The 20404-nt window shown below is 58.2% G+C and overlaps 1 protein-coding gene across 7 annotated transcripts; it reads left to right on the forward strand.

Moving 5' to 3' along the window:
* Nucleotides 1–598: 598 nt before the first annotated feature.
* Nucleotides 599–18649, forward strand: CELF6 (CUGBP Elav-like family member 6). Of its 7 annotated transcripts, none has more exons than XM_021554267.4 (13): nt 599–863; nt 4883–4965; nt 12517–12565; nt 14021–14149; nt 14234–14313; nt 14774–14917; nt 15268–15412; nt 15499–15648; nt 15929–15991; nt 16789–16869; nt 16970–17113; nt 18190–18339; nt 18511–18649. In XM_021554267.4, the coding sequence occupies exons 1-12, from the start codon at nt 614–616 to the stop codon at nt 18315–18317; spliced, it is 1446 nt and encodes a 481-aa protein (XP_021409942.4). In that variant the 5' UTR covers nt 599–613; the 3' UTR covers nt 18318–18339; nt 18511–18649. The 7 variants fall into 7 exon arrangements, with proteins under 7 accessions (XP_021409942.4, XP_021409943.2, XP_021409944.2 ...); XM_021554268.3 differs by having other exon boundaries at nt 16792–16869; XM_021554269.4 differs by having other exon boundaries at nt 14024–14149.
* Nucleotides 18650–20404: the final 1755 nt, after the last annotated feature.

The following is a 20404-nucleotide window of genomic DNA, read 5'->3' on the forward strand; positions in this document are numbered from 1 at the left end:
TGGGAGACCGGGGGCGATGGAGAGGACGGGGGTGATGCGGGATGATGGGGGCTGATGGGAGGTGATGGACATGATGGGCAGGGTGCTGGGGGTTGGTGGTGGGGATAGGGTTAATGGGGATAATAGGGGTGATGGGGATGCCGGGAGGTGATGGGGGCTGATAAGGACTCTGTTGGTGGGGCGGGAGGGAGGGGGTGTGTGTGATGGTAATGACGGGGACTGATGGAGGGTGGCGGGGGTGCCGCGGGCCGAACGGGGAGACTCGGGGGGGGATGGACGCGGGAGGGTGACGGGGGGGGGCTCCGGGGTGAGCCCGGCAGGGCGCAGCAGTGGGCGGAGCCGGAGCGCGCCCCGCCCCTCTTTCCGCCCCGCTGTTCTGATTGGACACCGCCCCCTCATTATGCTAATACAGCACCCCTGGGCGGGGCCGTCCGGCTGACGTCACGGGCCCGCTGGCGGGCGCGGGCCGAGCCGAGCCGAGAGGTGCCGAGCGGGGCGGTGCCGAGCGGTGCCGAGGCGAGCCGAGCGGTGCCGAGCGGTGCCGAGTGGTGCCGAGCGGTGCCGGGCGGTGCCGAGCGGTGCCGGTCGGGCGGGGCGGGGCGCGGAACGGGCCATGGCGGCGGCGGCGGCGGCGGCGGGCGAGGCGGCGGGGGCGGCGTTCAGCACCGCGAACAGCGGCCGGGTGAACGGGCTGAGCCGCCCGCCCGGCGCCATCGCCATGAAGGACCACGACGCCATCAAGCTGTTCGTGGGGCAGATTCCGCGCAACCTGGAGGAGAGCGACCTCAAGCCGCTCTTCGAGGAGTTCGGCCGCATCTACGAGCTCACCGTGCTCAAGGATCGCTTCACCGGCATGCACAAAGGTGCGGGGGCGGTGGGCCGGGGGACCCCCCGGGTGGAACGCCCCGACATGGGACACCCGGGTCTGGGGGCTGTCCCGAGGTGAGGTGGGACACCGTGAGGTGGGGGGACCCTCAGTGAGGTACTGCTCTGGTAGGATGTCCTGAGGTGGGGGGGACCCTTAGTGAGGTACAGCGCTGGTGGGACACCCTGAGGTGTGGGGGGACCCTCAGCTGAGCTACTGCTCTGATGGGACACTCTGAGGTGTGGGGGGACCCTCAGTGAGGTACTGCTCTGATGGGACACCCTGACGTGTGGGGGGACCCTCAGTGAGGTACTGCTCTGATGGGACACTCTGAGGTGTGGGGGGACCTTCAGTGAGCTACTGCTCTGGTGGGACACCCTGACGTGTGGGGGGACCCTCAGTGAGGTACTGCTCTGGTGGGACACCCTGACGTGGGGGGACCCTTAGTGAAATACTGCTCTGGTGGGACACCCTGACGTGTGGGGGGACCCTCAGCTGAGCTACTGCTCTGGTGGGACACCCTGACGTGTGGGGGGACCCTCAGTGAGGTACTGCTCTGGTGGGACACCCTGAGGTGGGGGGACCCTTAGTGAAATACTGCTCTGGTGGGACACCCTGACGTGTGGGGGGACCCTCAGCTGAGCTACTGCTCTGGTGGGACACCCTGACGTGTGGGGGGACCCTCAGTGAGCTACTGCTCTGGTGGGACACTCTGAGGTGGGGGCACCCTCAGGGAGGTACTGCTCTGGTGGGATGTCCTGAGTTGGGGGGACCCTCAGTGAGGTACAGCGCTGGTGGGATATCCTGAGTTGGGGGGACCCTCCATGAGGTACAGCGCTGGTGGGACACCCTGAGGTGGAGTATCCTGAGATGTGGGATCCCTCAGGTGGGACATCACTGAGATGTGGCTCCTAAGTATGAAGCAGGACAAACTGAGGTTGGGGGGGGAATCTCTCAGTTGAGGGGTCCTGTTCCTCAGGTGGGATACCCCTGAGGTGAGGTACCCCTCAAGTGGGACAGCCGGAGATGGATCACCCTGGCAAAGGGATACCCTTCAGGTGGGATGCCCTGAGGCTGGAGACCTCTCAGTTGTGGTACCCCTGTGGTGGGATAAACTGAGATGGAGCACCCTGGCATATAGGGGGACCCCTGGGGTGAAGACACCCTGAGGCAAAGGGTGTCTTTGGGACACCCTGAGGCAAAGACACCCAAGTGTGAGGCGCTCCTGATCTGGCAGAGCCTGAGGTGGGATATCCCTGAGATGAAGGCATCCCTGAAATGAGGTTCCTCATCAGATGGGGCAACCTCAAGTTTGGTTCCAAAGTGTGGACCACCACTGAGGTGGGATGCCCTGGGACGAGGGTACCCCTCATGTGGGACATCCTGAGATGGTGCATCCCAAGACAGGGATGCTTCTAAGGTGGGACATCCCTGAGGTGGAGGCATCCATGAGGTGGGATAACCTGAGGTGGGACACCCCGAGGTATAGATGGGATGCTTTGGGAGGGGCTAGCATGATCTGGAAGTATGCCTGAGGTTGGAGACACTGGTATGGGGCACTTCTGAGATGGGGGTATCCGTGAGGTGATGTAGCCCTGAAATGGAGGTATCCCTAAGGTGGGACACTCTGAGGTGGGGTACCCAAATATGGGGCACCCCTCAGTTGAGCTACATCTGAGGCAGAGATACCCTTGATGTGGAGCCTACCCATAAATATGAGGCACCTCAAGGAGTGGAAACCTTTGGGGTGAAGGTACTCCTTGAGGTAGAGAACCCTGAGGTGGGAACACCCCAGTATAGAGCGTTTGGATATATGGCCCCTCCTAAGATTTGGGTACCCCTGAGGAAGAGGGTAGCCCCCACCAGGGGTCAGGGTGCTGCTGCCTGGCTCAGGGGCACCCCTGAGATCAGAGCATCACAGGGCAGGGAGCACTGCAATGGATTTTAGAACATCTACCTGGCTTGGGGACACCTGTCTGGCATCAGCACACCACATGAATTTTGTGCACCCCTGGAGATGGAGAACCCCTGGGATACAGGTAACCCACAGTGGATGGGGACACGCCACGTCTGCACAGTGTCACAGGTGCTGTGGCACTGTGGCACGGCATGTGGAGCACGGGCACTTGGAGCAGTGCACATAGACACCGCCGAGGTTTCCACAGAGCCCCCACCCAGGAGCTGCGGTGTGCAGCACCAGAGCAGGGTCAAGGCATCCCAGGTGTCACCCGGACAGGAGCCACAAGCTGTCACCAAACCCCTGTGCCACGGCCAGCACCTGCTTCTCTGGGACTTTCCTGGGAAGCCAAAACTTGCCATTTGCGGTTTCTGCCTTCTCGATGCCCTTTGGCTATGGGGCTGCTGCCTGGACTCTATCATTTTTGGGACTGTGGTCTCCAACATTTCTCCAGTTGTCTCTGAAGCTGCTTCTGTGCCTGGATCAATGGGATTTGCACCCTTCCAGGCTCCCTCAGTGCCTCCTCCAGCGCGGGCTTCAATGTCTGCGGCCCAGCCGCATGATTTAATTGCGGACGCTCCTCTAATTTGAACGGCATCCTCCCTCCCGGCGAGCCTCCAGAGCAGAACCGCTCCTGCGCCAGCCCTCCCAACTTCTCCAGAATGCCCGGGCACCGTCTACATTGTCGCCTGCAGGAAAAACAGGGAAAAAAAAAGAGAGAAAGAAGAGCGGAGAGCAGGAAGCCAACATGATTACAGATGGTAAACACTGGAAATGGCACCGGGATTGAGGCAAGCTGCTGTGCTGTTCTCCCCACCCACAGCGGGAGAGTATTGATCCAAGGGGATCTCTCCTTGCTCTCTGTGAGGGCGTATGTCCCCAGCACCCCACAGTGGGTGAGGGACCCCATCCCGCAGCGTCTCCCACCCTGCCGCCATGCTCCCTCTCCTCCCAGGCACGCTGATTGTACTTATTAAGAGTTATTAATACTTAATCAGCTGGCGGATTTAATTGTGCCAATATTAAAAATGCATCAATGTCAATTTTATTCATTAAATATTTACTTTGTTGAAGGGAAACTGTTGTGCTGCTGTTTTAATATCACTTTCAGATGCTTTTGGATGTGACCCCAGCAAATTGGGGGGGAGCCCTCAGGGAGGCAGCGGTGCAGCGGTGGCACAGGCACCAGGAATGCTTCAGGAGAGACAAAGCAAAGAGGACTGGACCCTGTCCCCAGGGCTCACTCGTTGCTGCCAGCTCTGCGAGCAAGTGGCTCGGCAGCGTGAGTCAGCGTGGGAAAACCTCACCCCAGGCGTATTCCCGATTTCCAAAGCGCCATGATGTCGAAGGAGCTGGAGTGCCTTCACCACATGAATCTTATCCCAAAGAGGATGCTTAGGCTGGGAGAAGTGTGGTGGCAAGACAGGGTGCACAGCCTCAACACCTGGAGATCTGCTTCCTAGAGGACTTGGGCTGTGGCTTGCCCCAGAGCTGGGGCCAGAGTGCCACTGCCCATATGCTCCCTGCTCCTCCATGGCTCCTTCCTTTATCCCACTACTCCACCTCCTACCCTGTTCAGGGGGTGAACTGTGACACTGTGTGTACCCATCTGGGTGTAGAGTACCAGGGTACCACGATGCTGGATGCCATGGGGCCAGGGTGCTGGATGCCTTGGTGCCAGATCGTCAGGGTGCTTGTTGCTGGATGCTGTGGTGCTGAGGTGATACATGCCACCATGCCAGGGTGCCAGATCCTAGGTTATAAACTGCCAGGATGCCAGAGTGTTGAATGGTAGGGTGCCAGGATGTCAGGGTGCTGAGGTGCTGAATGCCACCGTGCCAGGTTGCTGGAGTTCTGGGTGCTGCTGTGCTAGGGTGCCAGTGTGCTGGGATGCTGGATGCCACAGTACCAGGGTGGTGGTGTGCTGGGTATCGCTGTGCTGGATGCCATGATGCTGAGACACCACGGTGCCATATCAGCTGTGCCACCAGCTCCCTGTATGCTCCGGGTGCTGTGGCAATGCCAGGCCAGACACTGATCCTGTCTCCCTGTCTCCACAGGCTGTGCCTTTCTCACCTACTGCGCCCGCGACTCCGCACTGAAGGCACAGAGTGCCCTGCACGAGCAGAAGACCCTGCCAGGGGTAAGTGACACCAGGGAGTTGGGTCAGTTGGGGCAGGGCCTGGAGACACCTCCCTGAAGCACAGCAGAATTAAGTGACACTGAGGTGGTCGAGCTGAGCTGGAGCTGCACCTGGTGACACCTCCCTGAGGCATGGAAGCCTTAAGTGACACCGAGGGATCGGGGTGAGCCAGGCCGGGGGCTGGTGGCACCTCCCCGAGGCGCAGGAGCCACTTCCAGCAGCCGCAAACCGAGGCATTGATTTTCCAGCCGCCCGCGTGCTGTTGCGCTTTCTGTGGGCTCCGACCTCCCGAGCTTAACAAAGTGAAAATAAATATTTAATTATTCGCCTAAATAAAAATCAATAGGCCCGCGGGTTGGCTGGGGAAAGAGCCGGGGCCCATGAATATCAATCCCTGCTGTGTGTGTGAAGCTGACAGAGGGGATGAGGTTTGTGGGGATGTGGCTTCCTGAGCTGTGCTCTTACTGGTGGGGCCATGCTTCAGTAGATTGGAGAGTTAACAGCCCACCTTGGCAGCCTAAAGGAGGCCGGGGTCAGCCTTGCCTGGGGATTCTCATCAGGCACACACATACACATGTGTATCACTGTTGCCAGGGCCACTCGCTTGGGGGTTGGGGGTGTGTGCATGAGCACGTGTGTGCACATGGACATGCGGGTGCGTGCTCCAAAGGGGCTCACAGCTGTGTCCACCCCTCTGTGTGTGTGTGTGTACACAGTGGTGCAGTGGACTGTGTGCTTGTGCTCACACCCCTGTGGCCATGCACGGGCTGACACCTGTGTGTGCTCACCTGTTGGTGCCTGAGCACCCCTTCTATTCTTGCACACACCCATGTGTATGCACTTGTGTACTCTTGGGTACACATCTCTGAGTGCCTGTGAACACACCTCTATGCCTGTGCACACAAGCACACCCATGTGTTTTTATGTACAACCCCTCTACCTGTGTACACCCCCTGTACCTGCTAATACCTCTTGGACCTGTAATTCACACACCTACACCTGTGCTCACATACCCTGTACCTGCTCATACCGCCTGTACCTGTGCTCACACCCCTGTACCTGCTCACACACATCTACCTGCGCTCACACCTGTCCCTGGTCATACTCTGTCCCTGCTCACCCCCTGTACCTGTGCTCACCCCCTGTACCTGCTCACCCCCTGTACCTGCTCACCCCCCTGTACCTGTGCTCACCCCCTGTACCTGTGCTCACCCCCTGTACCTGCTCACCCCCTGTACCTGCTCACCCCCCTGTACCTGTGCTCACCCCCCTGTACCTGTGCTCACCCCCTGTACCTGCTCACCCCCTGTACCTGTGCTCACCCCCTGTACCTGCTCACCCCCCTGTCCCTGCTCACCCCCTGTACCTGTGCTCACACCCCTGTACCTGCTCACCCCCTGTCCCTGCTCACCCCCTGTACCTGTGCTCACACCCCTGTACCTGCTCACCCCTGTACCTGTGCTCACACCCCTGTACCTGTGCTCACCCCCTGTACCTGCTCACCCCCGTACCTGTGCTCACCCCCTGTACCTGCTCACCCCTGTACCTGTGCTCACACCCCTGTACCTGTGCTCACCCCCTGTACCTGCTCACCCCCGTACCTGTGCTCACCCCCCGTACCTGCTCACCCCCTGTACCTGCTCACCCCCTGTACCTGCTCACCCCCGTACCTGTGCTCACCCCCTGTACCTGCTCACCCCCTGTACCTGCTCACCCCCGTACCTGTGCTCACCCCCTGTACCTGCTCACCCCCTGTACCTGCGCACCCCCGTACCTGTGCTCACCCCCGTACCTGTGCTCACCCCCTGTACCTGTGCTCACCCCCTGTACCTGCTCACCCCCTGTACCTGCTCACCCCCGTACCTGCTCACCCCTGTACCTGTGCTCACCCCTGTACCTGCTCACCCCTGTACCTGTGCTCACCCCTGTACCTGCTCACCCCTGTACCTGTGCTCACCCCTGTACCTGCTCACCCCCTGTACCTGCTCACCCCTGTACCTGTGCTCACCCCTGTACCTGCTCACCCCTGTACCTGTGCTCACCCCCGTACCTGTGCTCACCCCCTGTACCTGCTCACCCCCGTACCTGTGCTCACCCCCTGTACCTGCTCACCCCCTGTCCCTGCTCACCCCCTGTACCTGTGCTCACACCCCTGTACCTGCTCACCCCCGTACCTGTGCTCACCCCCCGTACCTGTGCTCACCCCCGTACCTGTGCTCACCCCCTGTACCTGCTCACCCCCTGTACCTGCTCACCCCCTGTCCCTGCTCACCCCCTGTACCTGTGCTCACACCCCTGTACCTGCTCACCCCCGTACCTGTGCTCACCCCCGTACCTGTGCTCACCCCCTGTACCTGCGCACCCTCCGAGCCCCCACCCTCGCCCCCCAGCCCCAGCCAGGCCCCTTCCCCGCGGTGTCGGGGGGCCGGGGGCGTGTCCAGACGCGGGTGGGCGTGTCCCCAGCCAGGCCCCACCCCGTTGGCCCCGCCCGGCTCGGCTCGGCTCGGCGGGGCTGCCGCTGCCCCGCCCTGTGCCCCGCCCCCCGCGCGCCGCTGCGCGAGCCCAGCCGAATCCGGCCGAGCCGAACCGAACCCAGCCGAGCCTAGCCGAACCCAGTCCGGCCGAGCCCGGCCTTGCCGAGCCGAGCCGAGCTAAGCCGAGCCTGGCCGAGCCGCCTCGGGTGGAGCCGAGCGCAGCCGAGCTCAGCCGAACCGCCTCGGTGGAGCCGGCGGTCCGGCCGGTCCGGCCATGCAGCTGCCGCAGGTGCCGGCGCCGGGGCCGCGGCCGCCCGTGCTGTGGGTGCCCGCCGGGTCCAAGATCCTCTGCATCGAGGTAGGGCCCCGCCTTTGTCTGCCGCCGCCTCCGCCCGGCCCGGCACGGCCCGGCACCGCCCGGCAGCCTCCGCTCGCGCCGGGGTGGGGGGGCTGCACCGGAGGGGCTGTAGGAGGATGTGGGTGATGGCGAAGGGGTGTATCTGCTCCCGGGGATGCTGTGTGGGAGTGGGGGTGATGGCGAGGGTGTGGATCCTTGCTCCTGGGGATGGATCCCCATGGAAGGGTGTTAATGGTGAGCTGGGCGTATCTGCACACACAGATGGGGATGGAGGGGTGTTGGTGAGGGGGTGCATCTGCTCCCAGGGATGGGCTGGGGATACAGCAGTGTTTGCGATCAGGGTGTAGCTGCACACAGGGATGGAGGGTGTGAGCGTGGGTGTTGGTGATGGAGAGTATCTGAACCCGGGGATGGGAATGAGGATGGAGCAGTCTTGGTGATGGGGTGTATCTGCTCTCAGGCATAGGATGGGGATGGAGTAGCGCTGGTAATCAGGGTGTACTAGCACACAGGGACGGGGATGGAGGGGTGTCGATGAGCAGAGTGAATGTGCACACAGGGTTGGGGTGTATGAGTGGGCGTGTTGCAGTGTGTATCTGCACACAGGGATGAGGATGGAGGGGTGTTGGTGGGGAGGTGTATCTGCTCCCAGGGATGGGATGGACGGGTGTGGGTGTTGCAGGGGGTATCTGCACACAGGGATGAGGATTGGGGGTGTTGGTGACAGGGTGTATATGCTCCCAGGGATGGGTGTTGGGGATGGAGGAGTGTCGGTGAGGAGAGTGTATTTGCACAGAACGGGGTTGGAGGGGTGTTGGTGAGGGGATGTATCTGCACCCACAGATGGGGTGTGTGGGTGTGAGTGTTGCTGTGCAGGGTGTGTATGCACCCAGGGATGGGTGCATGTGTTGGCAGGGTGATTGTTGGGTGTTGGTGAGGGGATGTATCTGCACCCACAGATGGGGTGTGTGGGTGTGAGTGTTGCTGTGCAGGGTGTATCTGCACCCAGGGATGGGGTGCATGTGTTGGCAGGGTGGTTGTTGGTGATGAGGGTGTATTTGCACTCAGGGATGGGGGCTCTGTGTGTGTGTGTCTGAGAGGATGTATCTGCATCCAGGGAAAGAGAGGGTGACAGCAGAGGGGTGTTGGTGATGTATCTGGACCCAGGGAGGCAGTGTGTGGTGTGGTTGTCGGTGAGGAGGGTGTTCTGACACCCAGGGGGTTGTGTGTTTGCAGGCAGGGGTGGAGGATGATGGTGAGGAGGTGTATCGGCCCCCAGGGATGGGTTTGGTGTGTGTGTTGGCTGGAGGGTGTATTTTTCCACCGCGGGCTTGTGTCTGTGTGTATGTGGTGCAGGTGTGCAAGGGGCAGTGCTTGGGGGGGTGTTGCACCCGCAGGCAGTGTGAGGAGGGGTGTGTGCACTGGCAGGGGTATGGCTTTGACCCCCAGGTATGTGCAGGTCGGTGTTGGTGGGTGTGCAAGCACGTGGGTGTCTGTGTGTGGGGAAAGAGGAGCTTAGGGTGTCTTTGCCCCCAGTGATGGTGACAGGGTGTGGGTGCACATGGTCAGCAGTGGGGGTGTGTGGGCACACCGGGTGTGACAGGGAGTGCAGGTGTTGCACTGGGCTCGGGTGTGCATGGCGGCCATGGGGATGGGATGTGGGTGTTTGGGGATGTTGTGAGCCCACCCAAGGTGTCCGTGTGCCCACAGAGGGCTCCCGAGGGTTCCACTATGGATCCTGCTGCTACAACAGGGAAACTGAGGCAAGGGGCATTGTGTCCCCGGCACTGGCTGTGTGCCCGTGGCTGTGTGTGATCCGTGGGAGCAGGGAGGGCTCTGTGGGAGTTGTGTGGCATGCAGACTGGGGTTGTCCAGGTGCCCGCGGGGCTGTGTGCGGTGGTGCATGGCCGCACGTGGTGCCGGGACAGACGTGCGGTGTGCGCAGCGCTGGGTGGGCATTGGTGTGTGGCTTCAGAGGTGTACAGCTGTGCTGGGGGGATTGGGGGTGGCTGTGCTTGGGCGGTGCTGGGGGTCTGTGGTTGTGTTCAGAGGTGTGTGCAGGGTGTGCCAGGGTGGTCATACACATGCAGGGTTGTGCACTGGTGTGGCTGTCCCCAGGTTGGCTGTGTGGCCTTTCTGTGGGTTACCTCCAGGGCTTTGTCAAGGTATTCCCCTGATGAGTGATTGCCAGTACCTCGGTTCCTGTCTCCCTGGGGTGGCATGGACGCCGGGCTCCCACGGGTACTTGCTGCTCCAGTTTCACCTGCCACCTCCATTTCATTTGGGTGCATGGTGGACTGCTGGATCCTCTAGCTGTTGGTTGTGAGGACAAGGAGGAGGAGTGTGATGCCAAGGAAGGAACAAAGGCCAGAAGTGACCCACTGAGCACATCCCCTGGCAGTGATTCTATGGGCTAGCTCTCTCTGGTACCCAGGTTCTTGGGGGGCTCCAAATTTGGGTGGGGGACAGTGCCTGAGCAGTCAGAAGGTGGTTTGGCAACCGCCGGTGACCCCCTGTTGCTGTGGAACACCAGTGGTTTGGCCATGGGGTAACTGGGGCTTTGTGAACTGCTGCTGATGGTTGGTGCTGGAGCACCCCAAGCACAGTGTCACTATAAGCTCGGCGTGTGGGAGATGGCTGGGAGTTGGGGATGGATGGATGCATGCATGCATGCATGCATGCTGTGGGAGTGGAAAGGTGGGTGGTGGCAAGATGGGAGATGGATGGGCAGATGGAAGGGTGGTACAGGGAAGGATTGGTGTTGGGGATATGGATGGGTGTTGGGGGATGGATGGAGGATCTTGGCAATATAGATAGATGCTGTGGGAATGGATGGGTGTATGGGGATGGATGTTGGGGATATGGATGGCTGCAGTGGGGATGGACAGGTATTCGGGGGTGGATGGATGGGTGTTGGTGATGTAGATGGATGCTGTGGGAACGAATGGGTGTTAGGACGATGGGTGTTGGGGATATGGATGGGTTCTATGGTGATGGATGGATGCTATGGGAATGGGAGTATGGATGGATGAATCCAGGGGGAAGATGGGTGTGTGGGTGTCCAGGATGGATGAATGGAGGGATGGGTGTTGCAGGGTGGGCAGTTGGGTGTCAGGAGCAGGGCGAAATGCCTGGGTGGCTGTTTACTGTGGGAGGATGGATAGAGGGCTGTGTGGACATGGTGCAGGGGTGCTGTGGGGACATTCAGGAGCTGTGGGTGCCACAGGGGGTCACCAAGCACCCGGTGGTGGGCACGTTGCCATGTCAAGGGTGCCAAAACCCTCTTTTGGGGGTGTCTAGAGGCCAAGACAGTTTCTCCTTGGTGCGGTGTGGCAGCCCTGGGGTAGGTTAGCTGGTCCCCGAGGCCTGACATTTATAAACATCAGCCGCTCCCGGGGAATCAATACAGTTTAATAACCGGCAAGCGGAGACGGGAGACACATCAAAATGACACTCTGCGGCTCCGTAAATGTTATTCTAAATCATCCTCACTGGGTTTATTACATTAAGCATACAGCAGTGGGCATGGGAAATTTATTCCATCAAAGGCCATCACGCTGGTAAATGGGGCTGGTGGGTCAGTGGAGGGGGGCAGTCCCCCCCAAAATGGAGTTCCCAGCTGTGGCAGGGATGTGAGGGACATCGGAGCTCTGGGTTTAGGGTCTCAATGTTGTCACAGCCTCCAGAGTCTGGGCTGAGCCAAATCCTGCCCCTGTACAAGGTGGATGTTTGGGGGACTGGTGACATAATGGGTGACACTGTGAGGTGTCCGTCGATGCCACTCTGTGCTATCCCATGACTCCTGGGGACTCAATCCCTTCCCTGGACCATCCCCAGCTCTGCGCTGACATTGCTCTCCATGTTTCCCTGGAGACGAGGCGGTTGCTGTGGAAACCTCCCTCCTCTTCTCTCTTACCCATCCTCTTCCTCACCCTGATGTGAGGGGGACTGTCTCTGCCCTCACCCAGCCCCAAAATTTAGGGACCCCTTCCAGGGATGCAGCAGAGAGCACCTGGGATAGGGGTGCGCACACACATGGGGGCGACAGGACCCGTGTGTGCTCAAGGCGTGTTCGTGTGCGCACCCCCGCTCCGTCATGTGTGACATCTCGCTGTTGCCGTGGCGACCCCATTGAGCACATGGCTCAGGCTCCGCAGCATCGCGGGGGAAGCACGCTTGTTGCCATGGAAACGGCCATAATTGTAGCGTTTTTCAGCTAAAAGAGGGGAAAAAGGAGGGGGAGAGAGGAGGAGGAATGGCTCCATGGGGCAGCGGGCCAGGGATGTGCCTGCCAGCCCAGCATGTCCTGCTGCACAAAGGTATCACGCTCGTGGGTGCACATGGCGGTGACAAGGAGAAGGCCAAATTTGGGTGAGGTTTGGGAAAAGGAGGGCAATGGTGCCAGAGGGGCCGGGGCTGGCGGGATGCTGCTGCTGCCTCTGCAGTCCTTTGCAGTCGAGGAAAGCAGGCAGGCAGCCAAGCCTGGCACTGGCAGCCCCGCGGGCGCTTGCAGCACTGGGTACCCATAGCCTGGGCCGGAGCATTGCCCTTTGCACATGGCATCCCTGGGTCTCTGTGGCCACAAGCCCCAGATCTGTTCATGCAGGTCCCTGCCCTTTTTCCCAGCTCCTGGTGCCAGTCATTGGCCAAATCCTACTGTTCCCCATGGAAAGGGTTCAGGGACCACCACATGACCACCCACTCTCACTTGTTTTGCAGATGAACCGCCCCATCCAGGTGAAGCCAGCTGACAGCGAGGGCCGAGGAGGTAGGTCCTCAATTCTCTGGATGCCTGGGGGCACAGGGTCACCTAGGGGGTGATGGGGGACATGGTGGCATCACGAGGACTGCTGTGCAAAGGCTGATTTGCAGAGAAATCCAGAAAATGAGCTGCCTTTGCTGGTGGCATCCAAACCTGGGTGCAAAGCAAATTCCATCTTCTTTCTCTGTCTAGTCAGCTGGGGAGAATATCCTGATGTTGTCCTGGGAATGTCCTGATATCATACAATGAGCATCCCAACATCCTGGGTAGCAGAGCACCAGCCAGCCGCTCTCCCTCCACCACCTTAATTTACTAAAACCACAATTCCCTCTCCAGAGCTGCCTGTGGGGACCCCAGAGCAGGAGTTGGCTGCATGTGGCCCAAGCCCCTCTCAGACTACCACCCCCGCCCCCAAATTCTTTGTGAGCATTTGCCACTCGTCGGGATGTGGCATTGCTGGGCTGTGGCATTGCCAGGCTGTGGTGATCATTTGGGCAAAATCGCAAAACTTGGATCAAAATCCCACATCTGTTGTGTTGCTGGGGAGGTAGGCGCTATCAGACATGCAGGATGCTCTCATGGGGCCACCTGCACTTGGCAGGATGGCTGGGGCAGCTCCCTCCCCATCCAAACCCTGTTATTAAACACACCGGGAGCTGGTCCCAGCATGTCCCAGAGGGACCTGGCAAATAAATTACCCACTTACCGAGCGTAATTGGTGAAGGATTAAAAATCGATGGGTGAGCTGGGGCTCCCCTCTCCAGCCCCCTCACCCGGGAGGCAACACTGGGCTGCCCAGCCCACTCCCCCTGGGAGGTGGTTTATGTTTAACTAGACAACACACGAGCCCTATTCCCTTAACTAATTTTCCTGGTACCTTAACGGACTAAGCATTCATCGTCTCCTGCCATTATTTATTTATTTCCCCGGCAACGCTCTTGACAGGGCACCTTATTTCCTTTGTCAAATGCCATTAGCGTGCGGCGGGAGCGCGTGGCCGCACAAGACAGATGCTGGTAATAATCATGAAATTCTCATTATTTACTATCCCTTCTCTTGTGTTTGGTTATTAATGTCCCCTGGGCACGGCTGGAGGCTGCGGGTTGTTCTGCAAGTTGATCACATGCGGGTGATCACCTCCAGTTTGTGGATTCTCTTTGTTCCACCGCATCTCACTTCAGTGCTGGGGGAGCCAGCCCCCCCATCCCTAGGAAAAGCCCTAGTTCCACTCCCTAAAGCAATGGTTCTTCCAGGATTCACCCCTCAGCAATTTCCCCACAGGAGACATTTTCCCATCCTGAGTGTTCTGTAGGATAGAGATGATAAGCCCTGCACCTTCTCCGTTGGATTGGTGTCACTCCCTCCCTCTGATGGCTCCTTTTCCTCCATACACCGTTTGTGGTGAGGGGTTGGGATGGTGTGTGACCTCCCACTCTCTGATGGGTTTGGTTTTGTTTTTAGAAGACAGGAAGCTCTTTGTGGGCATGCTGGGGAAGCAGCAGAGTGAGGACGACGTCCGCCGCCTCTTTGAGCCCTTCGGCCAGATTGAGGAATGCACCATCCTCCGAGGGCCTGATGGAGCCAGCAAAGGTGGGCTTTGGGGCACCGGGGGGGCACCCTATGGACCTGCAATGGCCAAATCCAACCTGTCCCATTTTCCCTCTGTTCCCTTAGGTTGTGCCTTTGTGAAATACGGCAGCCACGCCGAGGCACAGGCTGCCATCAACAGCCTGCACGGCAGCCAAACTATGCCGGTAAGTGCCAGGCTCTCACCCTGCCCAGGCTGACCCCATGCTGCCTGCTTAATCCAATCACCCACTTATTTGATCCTCAGTCTAATTGCATCAAAATCCTACAGACTGGCAATTTGTTGGCCACATCACCCCAGGTTGCTCCTTGCCAGGGTGCTGAGCCCTAGAGATGGGATTGTGGGGCTAAATCTCTCTATGCCAGAGAAAGGGGCAGTTTAATTAACGCTGAAGGTTAGAACTGTGGACAAGGAAGCAGAAGGGAAGCAGAGGTCAGGGAGCTGCCACTGGGGAGAAAAACTGGCTATAATTAAACCTCACATCGATCATTGGTTGCTGCTGCCAAGCTGGGCAGCGTCCCCAGGGCTGAGGATCCTGCAGAAGCTGCGAGCCACGCCCACAGTGGGTGCACAGTTTGGGGCATTGCTCTGGTCCCACAATCAGCCCCATCTTCCCCCCACCTCAGGGCGCCTCGTCCAGCCTGGTGGTGAAGTTTGCAGACACAGATAAAGAGAGGACCCTGCGGCGGATGCATCAGATGGCGGGGCAGCTGGGCATCTTCAACCCCATGACCATCCAGTTCGGCGCCTACGGGGCCTACACGCAAGCGGTAGGAGCTTGGCCAGGGTTCAGGCCAGGGGCTTTGGGGGCCTCCTGTGGGTGGGGTGTTGTTTTGGCCCTTGAAAGCACCAGCGCCAGGGTGTGTGGATGCCTGGGAGGGCTGGTGTATCCCTGTTTAAGGGCAGATGCAGGGCTTTCTGCCCACAGCTGAGGGTGGTTGTAGGGTTCAGTGGTCCCATATTTAGCATCACCAAGACCAAGACTCCTGTCCCCGGGTCTGGTAGCGGGTGGCATTTATCGCTCAGAATCCATCCAAAGCCGAGATGCTGATTTACCCTCCCCTCTCTCTCCTTCTGCCTGCCTCCTGCGCTCTGTCCCCTTTCCCCTTCTTTCCCGAAGATCATGCAGCAGCAGGCAGCCCTGATGGCGGCTGCGCAGGGCACCTGCCTCAACCCCATGGCTGCCATCGCTGCCGCCCAGATGCAACAGATGGCCGCCTTCAATGTCAGCGGGCTGGTGGCTGCCCCCCTCACCCCCTCTTCAGGTAGGACCCCCACGTTTGCCACTTGACATCCTCGAGGGGCACTCCTGTGATGCCAGCCCTGACGCCATACGTGTACCTACCTGCAGGTACAAGCACCCCTCCGGGGATCAGCACGGCGCCGGTGCCCAGCATTGCCACGCCCATTGGGGTGAACGGCTTCAGCCCACTGCCGCCCCAGACCAACGGGCAGCCTGCCTCAGAGACCATCTACACCAATGGCATCCACCCCTATCCAGGTACAGCCCTCCTGGGGCTCCACCACAGCCCCCGGGGCTAGGGGAGTGTGCTCGGCTCATGCAGGATGCTCAAGGGGTGTCCCCATCCCAGGAACACGTTGGATGAACCTCTTTGTGCTCCTGTGGCATCACTGCAGGGAGGAGGGCATTCAGGCAGGGAGCAGCTCTGCCCCTCCGTGGCGGTGCTTGGTCATGAGCCCTTTCCCCTGGGAGCTGTGCATGCATCCCTGGCTTTCTCTGGCTTATTCTATCTTCCTTCTCCTTTCTCTTCTCTTCCCAGCTCAAAGCCCCACGGTGGCAGACCCCCTCCAGCAGGCCTACGCCGGCATGCAGCACTATGCAGGTCTCAAACTTCGCTTCCCACTCCTTCCCTCTCTCCCCTCTTTGCTCCTCACCCTTATTTTTGGGAGGTGAACATCACCCTGGGGTTGAACATTGGACTGGGGGCTGTGTATTTGGGCATGAGTTCATGAGGGGAGCAGCAGGTGCTGAGCCCTGGCAGGAACTCCAGGCTGGCAATGCCAATGAAAGCACCGTTCCCTCATTCCACTGGCTCCTCTTACGGCCCCCCATGCGAATTTTGGATAGTGAAAAGTGAATTTTAATACCCATGGGGCTGAGAGAACTCCATGGGGGAGCCCTGGCAGTGGTATTGAAAAGAGGGGGCAAGATCTGGGAGGTGACAGAGGGCCACCTCCACACCAAGACACCAAATGTATTTGGATGTTCATCACGTGGCCAAGTCTAATGGCCAAGGAAATGGGCCATGGAAGGAAAGGAGTCAGAGCCTCCCATGGAAATATGTCAAGCCCAGCAGACATTTAATTAGGAGCATTGACAGCAACGGCCAGATTTGCAACAGAAAATCAAGTTTTGGACTCCAAATCTTTGGGGTTTTTCAGCGAAAAGTATCATCTTTTCTCAGCCTTGAGGCTATATTACTACTATCACAAGCATTTCTCCTGGGAGAGCTGTTCCCACATTTCTGGTGTGTCAGGAGGGGTGGGAAAGGCAGAGCTAGCAGCTGTGGGGTAGGAGAGGCCACTCGATCACAGGTGGCAGCAGGGGACCTGGCTGTCCCAGCACTCTCTGTGGCTGGGTCGGGTGCTGTGGCCTCAGCTTGTTTTTTCTCTCTTCCAGCAGCATATCCCACTGCCTACGCTCCCATCAGCCAAGCCTTTCCCCAGCAAGCGCCCCTCATCCCGCAGCAGCAGAGAGAAGGTGAGGGGTGGGGGTCACCCCACATGGGGCCGGTGGCTCCTCGGTGTCCCCCGGGGTGACCCCACCTCACAGCTGACATGTCCTGTCCTTTGTCACCCAGGTCCCGAGGGCTGTAACCTGTTTATTTATCACCTGCCCCAGGAGTTCGGGGACGCGGAGCTCACGCAGATGTTTTTGCCTTTCGGCAACGTCATCTCTGCCAAAGTCTTTGTGGACCGTGCCACCAACCAGAGTAAATGCTTTGGTAAGTCCTAGGGTGTGGCTCTCCCTGGTGTCCCAGCTCAGGGCTCCAGTTTTTCCCAGTCCCCAGCTCAAGGTCCCAGCTATCCTTAACATCACAGCTTGGAGCTCTGGCTCTTCCTCAACATCCCAACTCAGGGGTCTGGCTCTCTTCAGCATCCTGTTTTAAATATCTGATGCTCCTTGACATCCCAGCTCCAGAGTCCCAGTCCTTCTGGTCTCCAGCCTGAAGATCCACTCTCCTAATATTCCAATATTCTGCCTCAGGGGGTCTGTCTCTCCCCGCATCCCAGCTAAGGGTTTGGCTCTCTCCAGTCTTCCCAGCTCGGGAGTCTGGCTCTTCTGGACAACCCAGTGCAGAGCATCTCCATCTCAGGCATCCAGTTCTCCCTGAAGCCCCTGCTTGAGAGTCTGTCTCTCCAACATCTCCTCTTGGGGATCTCTCTTTCCCTAGTCTCCAGCTCAGATGTCCATGTCTTCCTGCTGTCCCTTGCTTGGGGTCCAACTCTCCCCTATGTCCCCAGCTCAGGGATCTGTATCTCCCTCTCATAGACAGACCTGTGTCCCCATAGACTCTTTCACTATGGTGTGACCCTATCACCTCAGGGTCTCTGCAGACCTGACCTACAGATGTCCCCTGAGCCCAAACATCCCATTCTGGTGTCCCACAAACCCTATCACCCTGGTATCTCCACATACCTGCAGACCTTAGTGTTCCCACAGACCCCATCACCTGAGTCTCCCTGCAACCCCTCACTTCAACAAACTCTGTTACCCAGTGACCCCACAAATCCCATCGTGTAGTGTCCCTGCAGATGACTCCAGTGTCCTGTGGACCCTCTTATGCTGCTGTCCTCACAGCCTTGTCAGCTCAGTGTCCCTGCAGACCTCGGTGTCCCTGCAGGTGCCGTCACCTGTCACCCAATCCCCTGCAACCTGGGGCTGTGATGTTACCCAAGGACCCCCTCTCCCAGCACTCGCAAACCAGGAGCATCCCACAGGATTTCAGTGCCTGGGTTGAGGCGAGGCAGCCACCTGTGATGTGTGTGGTGACAAGCCCCTGTGTCCCCTCCCCGCCAGGTTTCGTCAGTTTTGACAATCCGACGAGTGCTCAGGCGGCCATTCAGGCCATGAATGGCTTCCAGATCGGCATGAAGAGGCTAAAAGTGCAGCTAAAGCGGCCAAAAGACGCCAACAGACCCTACTGACCCCAGCTCAGCCTGCGGAGAGGTGAGGGCGCCTGGCCCTGGGGGACGTGGTGGTCTTGGAGCATCCCCCTGTTCCCGTGTTTACATCCCGAGTGTGTGCAGGGATCTCTGCCTGGCACCACCCACTCAATGGATCTGGGTTCCTCCCTCCATCCCCCAGAAACAGGCTGACAGCCTTTCCCTTCTGTTTCAGGTCGGACGTCCCGCAGTGTCTGACGACTTTCCCCTTCCCCAAGTGCAGTATCCAAACCCGTAACTCTCTTTCTTTGCAACGCATCCCGGAGGAGGAAAAGGAGGAGGAGGAGGAGGTGAAGGAGAAAATGGCAAAGAAGAGAGCGTTTTGGTCGTAGCTTTTCCTTTTTGAATTTTTTCCCAAACTGGTCTTGTTTGTTGTTTAACGGGAATGAGAGGAAGACAAGGAAGGAGGGGAGCGATGCGGCGCCGGGGCTGCGATTGGCCACCGGCCGCTCGCCGGGACTCACCGGATCCCTCACTGGGAGCAAGGCTGATGGCTCCGGGCAGCCGGGCCACGATCTACCTTTGTTTTTTGGGTTTTTTTTTAAAGCACTCATTTGCTGCTACCGATTTCCCAGGAGAAACGAGGAAAAGAGGCTCCAAATGGATTCTTAAACCAAAGCCGGTGGGACGGGACCAGCCTCGGGCGCTTCACCTGGAGGATGTTTGTTTGGATGATAAAGAAAAACGGCAAGATTTTCCTTTTTCCCTGCATTGGGGAAAAAAAAAGAAGGATCAAAGTATGTTGGACTTATAGAAGATATATATAAATAAGTATATATATATATATATCCCATGGAGCAGGGTGGCGGGACATGCGCTTCCCTTGCTTGTCACTGGCACAGGGACATAGGATTACTTGTTTCAGAGTCATATCATTCCTTAGAGTTTAGGGACCAAAGGACTATTGCTTTTTTTAAATATATCTATAAATAAATTAATTTAAAAAAAAAACAAAACAAAACACACAAAAAAACTTTGGGAAAGGAGGAGAAAATCCAACAAAAATTAAGAAGGTTGAGTAAAACCCTCGGGCGTTCAGAGCCACGAGCGTTTCCTACAGGGCTCGGATTTGGGGGGTTCAAGGGCTTGGTTTCGGGGGCCAGTTTGTGGTTGGGGATTGGGGGGGATGCAGAGGGGATTTGACGGGGGGACTGCAGTGGCTCCCCCAGCTCCATGGCCCAGGGGGAGTTGGAGCCCCTTGGTCACCTCTGGCAGGGGGTGGAGTGATGTGGTTCTTTGCATTTTGGGTTGGTCTGGGGGGATTTTTGGGTTGGGTTTTTTTTTTTCAGCCAAAAAAACTTAAAAAAAAATAAAAGAAAAATGTGAGGTTTCGGCCAAAATTAAGTGAAGCGAAATAAACTTATTTTGTCAAAATCGTCACCTTTGTTGGTTCTTTGGAGCAATCACTGCCGCGTCCACCACCCAAACACGACACCCAGGCCCCCTTTATGGCCAGCTCAACTCCATCTGGGCTGCAGCATCCAACACAATTTGGTGAAGCTGGGAGAGCACCACAGGCCTCTCTTGTTATTTGCTTTTTCACAGGAATTGCTGTTTTTGGAAGAATTCACCCTGGCTGCAGAGGGAATCAGGACAGGACACAGCCCTGTGGTTTCACTTATCTTTCCAAGGGACGGAGGAGCTTCAGAGAGATGTGGCCGTGTCCCATGGGATGTCCCTTTGCATTTGTGGGTACAGCTAAGTGACTGTCATGATCCCAGGAAAGTGACTTATTTTTTATTTGAGGAAAGGAAAAAACACCAAACCCTACAAATTTAAGCACCACCCCCACCAAGGGGTAGGTGGCAGGGCCAGGGGCGAGGGAATGACCTGTCCAGGTTTGGGTGACCCTTGGATACATGGAGCAGCCAGTGTGGGACAAGTGGGGATGGACAGTTTTGGGATACAGTGGGCACAGAAGACAGGGACATGCCAGGACTGAATGTCAGGACTCAGGTGGTGACTGTACCAAAACCAGGATAATTCTTACATCGGTTCTTAAGTTCCATCGTAAATCCTGGCTGAAATCGTGGCCTTGTGCTGCTGTGACTGACCAGGAGAGCCCCTGG

This window comes from Lonchura striata, chromosome 10 (genome assembly GCF_050655825.1).
Source record: "Lonchura striata isolate lonStrDom1 chromosome 10, ASM5065582v1, whole genome shotgun sequence".
Classification (NCBI taxonomy): Eukaryota; Metazoa; Chordata; class Aves; order Passeriformes; family Estrildidae; genus Lonchura; species Lonchura striata.

Coding starts and splice junctions, on each gene's coding strand:
- CELF6 (XM_021554267.4), top strand. CDS start 614: ATGGCGGCGGCGGCGGCGGCGGCGGGCGAGGCGGCGGGGGCGGCGTTC. Junction 15,413..15,498: donor CCCCCTCACCCCCTCTTCAG/GTAGGACCCCCA, acceptor ACCTACCTGCAG/GTACAAGCACCCCTCCGGGG. Junction 15,649..15,928: donor TGGCATCCACCCCTATCCAG/GTACAGCCCTCC, acceptor TTCTCTTCCCAG/CTCAAAGCCCCACGGTGGCA.